This window comes from Strongylocentrotus purpuratus, unplaced genomic scaffold, assembly GCF_000002235.5.
Source record: "Strongylocentrotus purpuratus isolate Spur 01 unplaced genomic scaffold, Spur_5.0 spur5_scaffold_21, whole genome shotgun sequence".
Classification (NCBI taxonomy): Eukaryota; Metazoa; Echinodermata; class Echinoidea; order Camarodonta; family Strongylocentrotidae; genus Strongylocentrotus; species Strongylocentrotus purpuratus.
Window position 1 is genome coordinate 41,200,777 of NW_022145607.1, and position 15,614 is coordinate 41,216,390.

Consider the following 15,614-nt stretch of genomic DNA (forward strand, 5'->3'; position numbering starts at 1 on the left):
GAAATGCTCTAAGCACTTGCCACATTAGTAAAGGGGTAGGATCTCTGGCATATTTCACCTGAAAATATATAAAATATATAAGCCATTTTTCCTGCAATCTAAGGCACCTAGTGCTTACTGTAAAAAATTGTTTAAAGGGTTATTAATCTTCTTTTTTCTAATTTTCCTGAGGCTGGAAACATCATAGGGGTATTTCAGATCACAGAATGGATAAAAATTAGGACAGTTCCTTGTTTAAAAAGTTTTCATAATGTTCCTGCTTAGGAAAACCAATGGGCGGTATTCTGGCACTTTTTCTGACCTCTAAAATATTTGATATTAACTTTATAAAATAATCAGTATTCTGAGACCACTGTTTTCTCAGATTTTATCTTTCATTTTATCTTAATGTCTTCTTGCGTGCCCATTACAGTTAGGCCTATACTCATGATATGAACGACTTTAACGCTAATGTCCATCTTATTTTATGTGAAAGATAAAACGTTTGTATTACATGAAAGATAACGTAAAAGTTAGGATAGGGTAAGGGCTATTTTATCTCCAGGACACATGGGAAGTACAACATATGTTTTAAAATATGCAGCTAGTTACAAAATTATTTTTTTTAAATTGAGTGCAGACTACATGTCTCATGCAACATTCACGTAGGGTTAAAACATTGTATTTCAAGAGTTTTGACGACTACTATCATACTTAAAAAGCCTCTGAAACTACCTCAGTCATTTTCGAAGAAAATTTAGCAAAAAAGTATTTGCACTTTGAGGCAGGCACGCATAGTGAAAATTGTAATAATTTATGAATTTCCACTCTTGCCCAAGAGACTTGCAGACCGTGACTCTATTGGTTGAACATGAAGAGAGTGAAATCTAACAGCATTTTTTTGTTGGTTAGTGCATCACAAATGGGCATGTTTTAGTGAGATGAGATTGAAATAAAACAGTTTTTATAATACTTAGTTCAATAGAAAAACTGTAACAGTATTTCATCTTACTGAGATAAAAACTGGGACTTTATCTGAGATAAAATTAATCTTAGAATACCGCCCCAGAGTTTAAAAGTGGCTACTAAATCATAAATATCATGTATGTGCATGTATTGCAAAAAGCAAGGTTTATTTTGAGTTCTTGTATCAGAAGGGTGTTATAGCACCTTTGGCTTACATAGAATAAATGCCCTGATAGTTTTCATAAGCCTATAACGTCCAGCCTGTTTAAGTAGCTATGGTGGTTAAAAATATCTCATAAATCCATCAAGTAATTAAAATAGAAATGTCTAGATAAAATCTCATAGCCTTGTTATCGTCATAAAGCCTTCTTCTCTTCTTCTTTTGTTTTCTTTCTCCTCTTGAGCTTCTCCTGTTTCTCCTCCTCCGAGATGCTCCAGTAATCCTCCGTCTGCATCTCGGTGAGACGGGAGATGGTCCTCTGGAAGGCAAAGAGCTCCTCCTCTCCGGTGAAGATGCTTGCTTGGGAGAGCTCTGACCCCTGTAGCATCGACAGAGGATGGGAGAGGGAGAGAGGGAGAGAGAGAGAGAGAGAGAGAAAGATGGAGAAAAAGAAAGAGAGAGAGAGAGAGACAGATGGAGAAAAAGAAAGAGAGAGATGGAGATGAAGAGCGAGTGAGAGAGAGAGAGAGTGACAGAGAGAGAGAGTTAAAGAGAGATAGAGAGAGAGAGGTTTTTTCAAACTTGTGTATCATTCTTAACTGAGCTGAATGTGAGAAGATATTTGTTGGCACAAAATGGCTTTGAATGATAGTAAAGATAATTGATTTATTTATCTACCTATAAATCAATCAATCTATCTAATTTCTATACCTTTTATCTATTTATCCATCCATTTATCTATCCATACATCCATCAAACATCCATCCATCCATCTAATCTATCTATCTACGTCTAATAGAATAGGTTCATTAAGGCAACAATGTGCTGGATCTTGAGACTCCAATTCTCAATAAGTCTCCATCTTTAGCTGTTCTTAGTTAGCTTCTCAAAAGGCATTCCTGTCCACTGCTTGGTGTTATCAATCCATGTCTTACTCTGCCTGCCCTCTTTCTGATGATTTATTCTATGTTATTCTTCCATCTAGATATATGCCCAAACCACTGCATCTGTCTTCTTTCCGAAATTGTGATGAGGTGATCTTGTTCCCTATTATAACTCTACAATAGCTCTCTCACTATTTTGATGGGCAGGAGGAGTTTAGAAGGGACTAAACTATATCTATTTTCATTTACTGTATATCAAGATTCTATATCTCTGATCATTCAATCATTCAAAAGCAAGAAAACTGAACTGTCAATTAATTAACAACAGCATCATAATTACTGGGCAAGTCTTAAAAATTATGCCCATGCAATAGCCAAATGCAGTGAAACCCTTATCCACTTAAACATTGGAAATGTACATGCATTCTACGTAGAGTGTTTCATCAGTAACTGACGTATTCTTACAACACAGGCGTGGCATAAATATTGGGAGCCTTTTCTTTTTAAATCGAAATTTCCCTTTTTAAGGTTACACTCTTAGGATGGCGTATATAAAATTTATGTTGAACGTTGATCATTCATGTCATGGTTAAAACATGAGGCCACTATGCCCATACTATGCCCTTAAATGAGTCACATTAGATGTCCATCCTGCACAGAGTTTAGAAATCAACAAACACAATTTTCTCTATCTAAGCCACAGACATATCTTACTGTAAGTTTATGAATAGGATATTGGCCTTCTACTCGTTCACAACACAAATACTGGTCTAAGCTTAAAATTTGAAGATCTATGGCATCCAGGACCAAGTCTCCAATCCACTAAAACCACTTAGTCTTGGTCACAAGGTCCAACTTGGAACTGAACTCACCCTCTGTATGTTGAGGTCGTCCATGAGCATGAAGTTGTCTTCCATATCTTTCTGTGTCATGGCACCTGTTACAAAGAGATCTTCCACTGGTACCTCAGCACTGCAGATCAGTCTAACCTACGATACACAGAGAGAGATCAAGACATATACAGTGTCATACTTATGGAGGTGTCCTGGGGGGCGTTTCACAAAACTTGTCATCAGTGACAAATGACAGTTTTTGTTATACGCTACGGAAAACCTTGCTTCTGAGCTAAAGTATTATCAGCCTTGAGAGGGAGCTATACAACATAAAGAGTTTATTATTTACAATTTCATCACTTTAGACTCGATTTTAACCGCCACAATGATCATTGAATATTGTAAAATCGCAAATGCTTCCGAATATGTTTATTTCAACCAAATTCACGACCCCATACCAAAACTTGTGTAGTAAATACTTCAAAAGATATCTGGGACAGCTGCATTCTTAGCAAAAAAAATTTTTTTGCATTGATACATGTATGTATGTAGGATGCAAATTTCAATAAAAGCTTATGGTACTACTATAAGTATCAGAGTGAACAAATTATAACAACAGATGGCGCAATGCACAATGGGAGTTTTTAATGTTTAAGTGTCTGAGATTGACAGAGAGGGGGGAGATGGAGAGAGAGAGAGAGAGAGAGAGAGAGAGAGAGAGAGAGAGAGAAGGCTAGCCTAATAGAGAAAGACAGATGCAGAGAATATCTGACATGGCATAAGAGTAAACTCAAATTTCAATGAAGAAGCATATATCCAACTGACCTTTAAATCATAGAAGTTATCAATCATTGTGATGAATCGTCTGGCTGCTGACTTTGATCTTAGTGACATCTGAGGTATGTTGTGTACAAACACTATATCAAAGTTATGACCAATGGCAAGGTAGTCTCCAGCTCCCAATGCCTGTAATACAATACATACATGGATTGATAGTATATATTACCTTCATAGAAATAACATTCAGGCTAATGATTAATCTATGTTACATTTGATTGACATAAAGCATTTATGAGCGAGATGTCCACTGATAAAAGTCTTCTCTAATTCATCTTTATTAGACATATATCTTCAGAATGAATTCAAGAAAATTATCAACAGTTTAGAATAAGAAAATACTATGAACTTGACAACCACTAGGTTGTAAATTTCTCTTTGACATTAAAGAAGAAAGACATCCTCTTTTCACTCATAATGTAATAGAAAACGCATGCATAGAACAATGCACATTTCATTATGCTTTTTAGATTTAAAACCTACTTGATAAGAAATTTGAAGAAAGCGAAATGCGTTATTATATCATCAAAAGAAAAAGAAAATCAAACAAAAATAAATAAATCAAATCAAATCAAATCTTCTGTGAGTAGAAGAGGAGAACAAGAAGGTAATAGTGAAACATAGCTAAGCATTACAACAAAAGCTTTTAATGTTCAATAAAGGCATGTTCAGATGTGATGCAGCTAAATCACAGCAGTTTTTTTAATGATGATGTAATGTGTAATGCACTTCACATTCTCTGTATCTTATAATGCAGAGCTTGGTGAATCCTTGCATTACCCTTATTGCATGCAGTTGCCATTCTTGTTAATAGGTTAAAACAAAAAAGCAGCATATTTTTTTAAAGCTGATATTCTAAGCAAATAAATGTCCCTTAATTTGGTACCTACGGCAAGCATATGTTATTTATAAGTCTTTCAATTACATAGCATATCACCAAAAAAATCTGGCTACTCGAAATCCTTAATTGAAATGTCGAAAATATCCGCCTCTCTTTGCGCAGAAAATCAGTCACGGCGCTGGTCTACTATATATGACATCACGTCCGGGAAAGAGTATATTCACGTACCCGGATGTTCCATAGCAAACATGTGCAGGTTGATACGATTTTCTGCTTATTTTTGTTTCAAAGGCTGAAAAGTCTAATAAATCATAATTCTATGTACAATCCTTTATCTTCCCCTAGTACTTCATAGTATTAATATCAATTCCCCTTTTAAAAATTATGACATATACATGCCAACGATGTGCTATTAGTCGATATTTTCACCATGTAATTTTTGTTTTGGTGTTGAAATCGGCCCAGGCACGGAGTGAACAGTAGCTGTCTACCCATGCACAGTTCATTACCATACACTACAGCGATCTCCCGATGGTTTCTTCTTCCTTTTTCCCATGTCTTTCGCCTTCCTTGGCCCTGAACATCCTTCATCTACCAATTTTGACACCGGTAGTCAGGAGCAAGTTTTTGTTAGTTGTTTTTCTTAGCTGGCAACGTTGCTTTCATTCTCTTGCAATTGCCGATAAACATATAACTAGCGCAAGTACGTTCCATCACAAGCAAGCAGCGCCTCGAGCAGCAGCTTGGCCTTACCTCCCGATTCTGCTCGCTTCACGAACGTTCATGCATGCAAGAGCCGCATCACTAGCCAAAATATTATAGAGGAAGCGCGCTTGCATGATCTCGTTCAAGTTTGATATTTTACAACATAAAATGTTTAACTGGTACTGTAGGCCTATCCTTTTTTGAGGCAGTCAGACACATCTATGATAAGTGCTATCATAGTTCTAGACCTATTCGTTTTACAAAACTGCTCCTGTATCTTATCTGATGACAAGATAATGCATCCGCCTATTCATACGTGCACGATTTAACCTTGTTTCCTATTAAAGCAGTAAACTCGTTTTAAATCTCTACCAAATAGGTGAATATGAGGATATAAAAAGAAATCAGCGACTGGAAAATGTTGCTTCGTTATTCTTCATTCAAATGTAAACGGAAAATCCATCAAATATACTCCTTAACAACAACAAATCTAAGCTCTGACAAGATAGCATTTACCTAGGGATATCTCTGCCATTCACTCTCACTGAGCCCATGAGTCCCGTTCGTGACGTCACGGATAGAGGCCCGACTCTACACGCACTTCCGGGTTTCAGACTAGATAGTTTGGTAGAGTTTACTCGCATAAATTCACCATTCTAAACTTGTTTTTGTCAGTTGGACACCATTTAGTGTTATTCTGGGGGTTAAAAGCTTTCTATTGATGTAATTATCTCAATATTTGGGATTGTCTTAGAGTATCGACTTTAAGGCTATTTACTGCACCATATCTCAACAATCCTTAAGATTCACCATCATCACTAACCTTCAAACAAAGATCATCAAAAGTAAAGCTAGCTATCCTTCCACATGCCCTTGGTATCCTCACATCTCGGCCAAGTATTCTCAATGTCCTCTCTGTCACTTCTGTCAAGGATAGAGGCAAACATATTAGCATGTTGATGAAAAATAAGAACATTATCATGAAACCAAAATCTGTACCTTAAATAATAATAATAATAATGATATTCCGTGTTTATATAGCGCTCAATACATCGATCCAACGATGTGCCTGAGCACTTTACAGGTATATTATTACTCCGGTCATCGGATTCAGGCTTACCCGTACACAATGTAAGCACATTTTCCGCTCCCTAGGGAGCATTCCAGCCAGTCGCCATTTTACAAGTGCACACTTGCTCGTCCAACCATATGAACTTTCGCATCCTACCGGGTACCCATTTAACACCTGGGAGGAGAGTAGCAAGTGTAGGTAAATATCTTGCCAAAGGATATTAGTGCCATGTCGGGATTCGAACCCTTGACCTTCGCATCTCCAGTCAAGCGCCTTAAACCACTTTACCACTATTCTCGACAGTCACATATCTAGAGTAAGTGAATTTAGTTCTTCTCTACGGGTGCAAGTGTTTGACATCAAACAAAGAGCTTGAAAGAAGATTAGAGGCTACAGAGACCGCGTTCTTGAGAAAGATTATGAATATATTTCTCTAATTTTGTATTTTTTAAATTACTTTTAACTGGTTTCCATTTCCAATGAAATTCACATGGTTTCCCATTTCTAGGTTAACTTCTAATGTCATTTTAGATTTGCAATTTTTTTACACTTTTTTCGGTCATTGTATTTTACTTGGATATATTTTTGTACCATTTGTTTGTAGCTTTGAAATGTTTTTTAAATATGTAAATTCAGTAACAATTAAATCATTAAGGTTGGAAGTATTGAATAAATCTTGAATCTTGAATACATCATGGACAGAAAAAAATAATGCATGAAGAAGTGTTAAAACAAGCAAGAGTAAAACCATCATTCATCAACATAATAAGAAAGAGGCAAAAATTTTCAATTTGTTGCTCAAATAATTATACAGAAAGGATATTCTCAGAAAAAACATTAACAGGGAAAATTGCTGGAAAGAGAAGCAGGGGAAGGCAATGTCTTACATATTTTCAAAGCCTAAACAAAAGGGCAACCAAAAGTGAATTCAGCAATACCAGCTATTAAGAATAGCAGATAATAGACAGAAATGGAAGGTTGTGATTGTTGATGTCTGTAGCAGACCTTGTAATTGATATTGATGATGATGATGATAGAAAAATCAGACAGAGAGCTAGATAATTTTGACAAGACAAAAGACACAAACTCAAACCAAATTAAGTTTACCTTTCCCTTGTTTAGTGCACATCTTTGCAAACAATTGTTCACATATATTGGCTGCATCACACTCTGATTGGTTGAGGTATACTTGACCATCCACAGGAAGACCTAGAGAGAGAGAGAGGGGGAGAGAGAGAGAGAGAGAGATAGAGAGAGATGAAGAGAAGGGGAGAGAGAGAAGGAGAGAGAGGGAGAGACAGAGGGAAAGGGGGGAGAGAGAGATAGAGGAAGAGAGGGAGGGAGAGAGAGAGAGAGAGAGAGGAGAGAGAGAGAGGGAGATAGATAGAGGGGGGAGGGGGAGACAAAGAGAGAGAGAGAGAGAGAGAGAGAAGGAAAAAGAGAAGGAGAGAAAGAGAGAAATACACTAATGAGAGTTTTCTTCATAAAGACCTCAATAAATTCCAATTCTATAACCATTTTTATTCTTTAAATGTATTCAAATGCATGCTCTGAGATAAGCTTCACTACTCTATGTAAACATAATGCAATGGTGCCTCCCCCCCTCTCCTCCTGGTATAACTGATTGTGGGTGTGCAGGTGGACCATTACAACGGGGATTTCCCCCTACTCTTTTATCAATAGTGCAGTGGGTACCGAATGTGCAAAGGAGGTGACTCTTCTCTACACAGGGCCTCCATTTACCATCCTATCCAAGGGACGGAGTGTTTCCACTGTTACATAGCCTGCATCTATGAAACAGGGGAGGGGCACATTAACACACAACGCAGGCTTCAGTCATCCACCTACAATCTTTGGTTCAACAGGCAGCAACTTTACCAACTAAGCCAACTCGCTTCCTATCAAGGAGTTTACATATATATATATATAGATGAGGTCTTACCAGATAATTTTCTGTAGTCTATTCCAGAGTCTAGATTTAAAACATCACAGTGATTCTATAAGAACAAGAAGAAAAAAACATAATTATGAATCCACCATCTATTATGCCAATACAGCTACTCCAGACTTGTTCGAATGATACCAATTATATCTGTAACAAAATTCAAATATGCCTCAGAATACAAATATAAATATATAAATCAGAAAACAAAATATATTAAATACCACTGGCACTACCCAAACAATGTTGCTTCTCATCAAATTTGGTACGGTATTTTTCACTATGTACTTCAAAAGTATAATAGTCAAACAGAATAGTCAGAAAATTATTTTGCAGGTGGGACAGGCATTGCATTTATAAAGTTGTGGACAGTGGTGGGAAGAAAATTTTCACAAAGACAGAACTACTGCAAGAGCATTAATGTATTGTGCCACTAGTATAGGACTAAAGATACAATTTCACAGGAAAGAGGGGGGAGGGGGCTGTTGTTTCTTGCCTGCATCCCAACTATCTATGCTACACTTTATGACAGAAATTATATAATTTTGTCATCAGAATATACTAAATAAGATATACATGAAGCTTACAAAGATATCTTCTTGCCCAAATATAAGGTGACTTTGCCAGAATATCAGTTTAGCCCCCCCCCCCCCCCCCCCCATACATATACATATCAGACTAAAAGAGATACACATATTTCAGAAAATAAAGACAGTAATACCTTACCTTTAATATTGGTATGAAAGGGACAAAGTTGCTTCGTTGGAGACCATTCTTGTAGAGGTCATCTGGATGCCTGTTGGATGTTGCCACAACAACCACACCATTATTGAAAAGCTGTATGAAGAGACGCTTGAGAATCATTGCGTCAGCTATGTCTGTCACCTTCAAGAATGAGATAGAGAAAGAGAAAGAAAACTTCAATTCAATTGCTGAAATATTCTGTGTTAGCAAAAACAAACCAACCCTAACACAAACAAAACAAAATGGAGATTTCAAATATTATATTCCTGCACTTTGGAAAGATAAGGGACTGGTATTCCAATGCAGATCCGCATATTTTTTTAAGTATACTCAAATAATCATTCAAACTTAAAGTGTTGAGAAAAACAAACAAATGCTCTATGTCACGTAAATAAAAGTCCTTCAATTTTGCAGAAATTTTGTCAAAGGATATAAACCGATGTGAAATATACATGTACATACTGGGATAACAAAAGTAGTGCGCCAACATTTCTTGCGTGCATACTTCTATGATTAGATGCAAGTAACAACAGGAATATGGTTAATAATTCCTTTGCTTCTAGGTCAACTACCGATACCCCTTAGGATTTAATCCGATTATCACCCCCCAGAAAACTACTCCCTACAACAACCCCCCCCCCCCTGCCCCACCCTCACGACAACTAATTCCAGACAAATACCATCTGGTGTAATCACCCCACAGGCAGTTGTTTCAGTTTATTTAAGACAAATTTATAGGGGTAGTTATTGCGTGCGGTTACCGGGATAACAATTTTTATAGCGATTCCTTAAAATACAGTTTGTTATAGAAAGGTATTTCAATAACAGTTTTTGTTGTTGAATATTCACGATCAGTCAACTGGAACACATGTACAGTGTGGAAACAGTCGATATAACAATCTGTGTTGCTGCCCTGACCAAAAGAGACTGGTACCCCTTCTCTCACCTGGAACTCATCAAAGCACAGCATCCATGTCTCTTTGCTGATCTCCTCAGCTACTGGTGAGATGGGATCAAATGCCTGAGGTTTGGTGCTGTCCCTATCCTTAGGCATCTGTTTCTTGATCTCATGAATTCCTGACAAGAAAAAGGAGAATATTCATTCTTGATTGATTGCTGTTTGTTATTAAACGCTTTACCATTAACACGGTATTGTTATCCCAGTCACTGGATTCATCTACTATTCTGACTGGAAATCCAAAGGTCATGAATTTGAGCTAAGGCATGGGACTTATGTCATTGAGCAAGGCATTGTACCTACATTGCTCCTCCCCACCTACAAGTTAATTGGATTAGAAGGTGCGTACCAAAATGCTAAACAGGAAATGGAGAATGTGTTCTATAATGTGCATAATAGCACATGTAGTACATGTATACCAGTGACCGGGATAATAATAGTACTTTGAGCGTTTTGGTCAGTTAATAATATATATAAGAAACTGGTATTGTTATTATTATTATCCTTCTTGTTATTATTACTATTATGAACAATGGAATACATGTGTTTGTTACATGTGATTGATGCGTTTTTACTTCTGAATTCTCTTATTCTGCTACTTTAAATGTCTTATTGTGAGCAGAATACTGTTATATTTAGTTTAGTGGGTTCCATAAATCTACTCAATAAAATGGATGCATTTGATATTGCAAGGCTAAACCTATAATTTGTTTAAGGGCTAACACTGTAAACAAGCAATAAAGTGTCTGAAATCACTTTATATTTTATCTGTTATTAAAGCAGCACGTGAATGTATACTTGCAATAAAACAAACAGTAACATACTGTCAGTCACAATTTCAAATCTATGGTTAAAACATAAAAATGATTTAGTAGCGAATCGTAAAACTGAAGAAGTACCAGACTGCCGGATATTACACTTTTTTAATGATTCACATGTGTAATAAACGCAGCAGCGGCCCATCACTATCTCAATTTTTAAACAGATTTAATGAGGTAGTCGAGACGGAGGACGTTCATTACATTCATTACGTGACAAATTATTCTAACCCTGTTGTGTCACTGTATATTCAAAGGTGTATCATATGAACAGAGTTGAAAATTGGTTCTAAGTTACCATTTTGGGGGCTTCTTGAGCAGACGTTTAAAAAAAAGTACTCTATCTTTGTGGAAAAGAAGTACATTCGCATTCACAGCAGAGCAGGTTACTTAATAGTAGTAGTAGTAGTCTTTATTGGCCAAATTTTGACTACAAAGCTAATTTGATACAAAGGGCATCATTTTCACATCTTTGAGAAACGCTGTGAAAACATGGCCCTTTCCTGTATAATGTATTGCTATTTGAAAAACAAAAAGCAAACAATTTTTTTCCAAATCTGTGAATATCTCTGTAAAATTATCCCTTATTCGCAAAATGTATAATTGCCATGTGTACTCAAAGCCAAATGGAGTGATACCACCAGTTATGAGAGTACTGTGGTCTCTTAGTGAAGGTTATGGCATTATCGTGATCCGAGTCCCCTCTCATTTCTCTACACAGCTAGCTTGCGTACGGGGGACTTCAATCCACCTCCACAGACTGAGCACACAAACGTGTGTGTACACTGTGAATGAGAGGGGACTTCGATGACGATAAGGCCAAGGTTATTTTCTCCCACTCAAGAGGTATGGGTTTCGATCCTCGTTCGACACTTACTGTACATACTTGGACAAGTTGTTTTGCTTAACTAGTCCCTTCCTACAGTAGTGTACATGGGTATCTCGCAATGCTGAGATACTAATAGTTGGAGGGAGGGCCTGCAGGAAGAGCAGTATTAATACAGGGCCCTGTTGCACCCTGTTTATGGTAACTACCATGGAAACCTTGATTTTGATTTGCTATTGAGCCCTGTTACCATGGTAGTTGCCATTGATGTCAAAGTTATCATCAATGGTAATTTGTTATGCAACAGGACCCTGATGTAGCTATTTTGAGGAAAGTAAGACTAAACCATTCAGTAATTATATTGATTAGTATTATTTATGCCACTTACTTTTATGAACATCCAACATGAATGAATTGAAATGGATCCTCAACTTCTGAGCTACAGCCACGTCTTCATAGAACAAGTCCATCAGCATGGTCTTCCCCGTTCCTACACTGCCATACAGGTACAGACCTGCGGGCGCTGGTCTAGGCCTCTTCCCTAGGACCTGTATGAAATGAGATGTAAACAGTATTGCTGTTTAAGGTTCTTTTCAACATAAGGACATGAAATCAATAGAAAAGGTCTATCAGCATGGTCTTTCCTGTTCCTACACTGCCATACAGGTACAGACTTTAGGTCAGGTTTATAACTCTTAGCTAGGAGCTGGGAGGAATGAAGAGGTAATGGTCTTTGGGTTCATGGAAACAAGGAAAGACAAAACATGAATAACAAGGAAGGTTCTAGAATACATAACTTACAGTAAGGGTAGCAACACAGGTCAAGTTAATGAAAGAAATCATTGTTGAAGGGTGATTGGGTTCACATGAGATATATCTGAATGATAAATATGTGTTTTAAATTAGGCCTATTTCATATGGTTTTTATCTGTTGCTAAAACAAACTATTTAATGTTGTGGGGTATGTTTAGTAGTTTGTAAACCCAATGGAAAATATATATTATATAATATTATATATTGAAATGGGATAAATTTAAATCAACATGTTCTCTTCTGAAACTGGGTGGTCGCTGTAGCTAAATAGGGTGATGAGATTTAGTCAGTAGTCAATGGGTTCAATGTTCATTTGATAAAATCAATCATGTCAGTGGCATATATAGATCCCTCATTTCACCTCTTCCATTTGTTTCTTCAAATTCATGTTAAGCATTCTTTAAGTTCCTGTTCTAAATTCTTACCTTATAAAAAGATAACTTATGGGCTAACAAAATAAATGTAATGAAAATTTTGTAGTTCTTGCTTACGATCCAGCATTTAACACCTACATGTATTCATTGACCCTATTAAACCTGTTTTGCTTACATGAGCACTTTTAGATATAATACATGTACTCTAAGTTAATTTGAGATTTCCTCATGACAATTCTTGTGTATTTCAGTTTTTAAAAAAACCCAGAGCTCCTTCTTCTTCTTCTTCTTCTTCCTCGTTAAATGCTAATTCATGCAACGAAGATTACGCACTCCAGAGTGGTGTGTGCCATGTTCAATACGTGTGTAGGAATCAATCTAGGTGCAAGATATATACATATACAATGATGTGCTGTTAAAAACGTGGACAGCGAAGTGCTGCCATTAGCTTTCGAGTGTTAAATTGCTCAACAATCCAATTTATGTTTTTTTTCTTCTGCTGATCCATTTAGATACATGTCCATAAGCTTACACTGTACCTTCTCAAAGAACCCAAGCTCTTCTGGCTGGTAGCCACTAACAGTATCATGCAGTTGTTGTAACCGGGTAACCACCTCCCTCTGGTGATCATCGTTTTTCAATGCTCCACGTTCAATCAGGCTGTTATAACGATCGAGAGGACCCCTGCTGCCCTTATCGTCCAATGACGAGAGTGCCTGTGTGTGTTGGTGCCTTGTGACGAGTTGAGAGGCATTCCATGTGCACTTTAGGTGGTCTCTTTGTGGATGATCTTTTTATTCAAAGGAAACGAGGTTAACACAAAATATATCTTGAGCACATTAAAAATAATTATAGGCCTACTGTTTAAAGATTGGATGAATTCTTGGATAAGAGAAATAACTTCAGCAGAAATTTGCTGACAACTCAATAATATGCTGGGTCTATCTAGATCAATTTGGATAGTGGAGTTTTAAAGATACAAATGAAATATAAATTACTTAATTATATTAACCCCATTCAGTATTCACCTTTGAATTATATTAAATTATAGGGTCTACATTGTACATGCAATAGATCAAATATCTTTTCCTAATCTAATGCGAATCGAGCTCTTAAAGGTCGATATACATTTCGACCACGGGTTTTTACTTTTAACTTGCGCGTTTCACACCAGAACCGATCCATTTCCACCTCCACATTACCCTTCAGCTTTGTTAAACTTTCTTAAAGGTAACCCTGTAAACGATCATCGGATTGGCCGCCGATACCGATCCGATCAGGGGTGATCGGATAATAATTTCCGATCGCCGATCAATTAAAATGATCCTGCACGGAAAACATGCGGGCTGCCATCTTGGATTATAATGCATACCTACATTATAATCCAAGATCCAATCGCATGTTTTGCCTCTGCTCTTAGACCAACATTATTAATTTCAAAGTCATGAAAAGGCACTAAATATCAACAAACATGGTCTACAACAACTCTAAATGACAAAATAATCCCAGCCATGAATTTTGATTAAGCATTTGATAGCCAAAAACTTGAAAATTTTCGTCATTAAAAAAAAAAAAAAAAAAAAAAAAAAAAATTAAAAAAAAAATCGGCCGATTTTTTTTTGTCGATCTTCCGATCCGATACCGATCAAAGGTGCGAGGGTGTTGCTCCGATCTTCCGATCCGATCAGAGCCCCAACTTACAGGGTTACTTAAAGGTATTAGTATTACAAAGTTTTGGTATGGGATCATGAATTTGGTTCAAATGAACATATTGGAAGCATATGAGATCCTACAATATTCATTGTTCATTGTCGCGGTCGAAATAGACTCTAAAATTATGAAATTGTAAATAATATTAACTCTTTATGTTGTATAGCTCCCTCTCAAGGTCAATATATTAATTAAGCTATAAAACAATGTTTCTTGACTAAAATCGACCGAATAACTATTCCCGTTCTGAAATTATAATATCACAACTACATATTCTAAGATTTTCATGGTCGCAGCTACCAATGTACGGCCGTAGGCTAGATCTAGACCTAACTAAAACTAAAAGTTAGTTAGGAGCTAGAGTCTAGACCATTTCATTTGAAATTTATCAAAATTTACCGGGAGCACCGGTAAATCTTTATATTCAACTTTTTTCGAAAGCAGAAGTGTTTCAGAGGCTAAAGATTCTAGTGTTTTTAATAAATCCACAGGGGCATCCAAATATATCAAATTGTAAAGAATCACTATCAACTTATTTTTCAAAATTTCCCAAAACTTTGTAATACCTTTAAAGACTACCCTACATAATATTCAATATGTGGGGCAACGTACTGTGACTTTCCTGATAAGTATCCTCTTAGTTCACATTAAAAACTCAGCTAATAATGAATATTCCTCCACAAAAGCTTGCAGTCTGTTATATAAATATCCTAACATTAAAAAAATTGTACTTACAATCCAAATGTCTTTGTAGGCTGGCGTTAATAACGATTTGCCGGGTCCTTCTTAGGACGCAGTACGAAACAAATGACATTTTCGCCACAGGAGTTACGTCACAGTATTTGGTTACGGGGTCAATGAACTTTGTGATGCAGTATACATAACGTAGGTACAGTACAGGTGCATGATTGTGTCGCCCGCAGTACAGGGCACAGAAACGTATTTCATAGTTCTGGGGCAGGGTGGGGGTCAGTTACTCTGGCTTTCAAAGAGCCCTGGAACAGGCACGTAGCCAAAGTTTGATGTTTGGGGTGGGGCACATACTTTACATGTAATCGATCGAGGTAAAAAAAAAGGGGGGGGGTCTAAAAAAGTTCAACCGATCTTGGATTTTTTAAAATAATTATTAATTAATTAATTTTATTTTATTTA

General features: G+C 36.7%; 1 protein-coding gene across 1 annotated transcript; it reads right to left on the minus strand.

The window, feature by feature from the left end:
* Window positions 1-696: 696 nt before the first annotated feature.
* Window positions 697-15,300, minus strand: LOC115928088 (AFG1-like ATPase). Its single transcript, XM_030994814.1, has 11 exons — window positions 15,198-15,300; window positions 13,292-13,542; window positions 11,954-12,113; window positions 9,910-10,040; window positions 8,946-9,104; window positions 8,220-8,274; window positions 7,385-7,486; window positions 6,029-6,129; window positions 3,648-3,788; window positions 2,862-2,978; window positions 697-1,484 (listed from the first exon to the last, which is right to left on the minus strand). The coding sequence occupies exons 1-11, from the start codon at window positions 15,274-15,276 to the stop codon at window positions 1,302-1,304; spliced, it is 1,479 nt and encodes a 492-aa protein (XP_030850674.1). The 5' UTR covers window positions 15,277-15,300; the 3' UTR covers window positions 697-1,301.
* Between the last annotated feature and the right edge of the window lie 314 nt (window positions 15,301-15,614).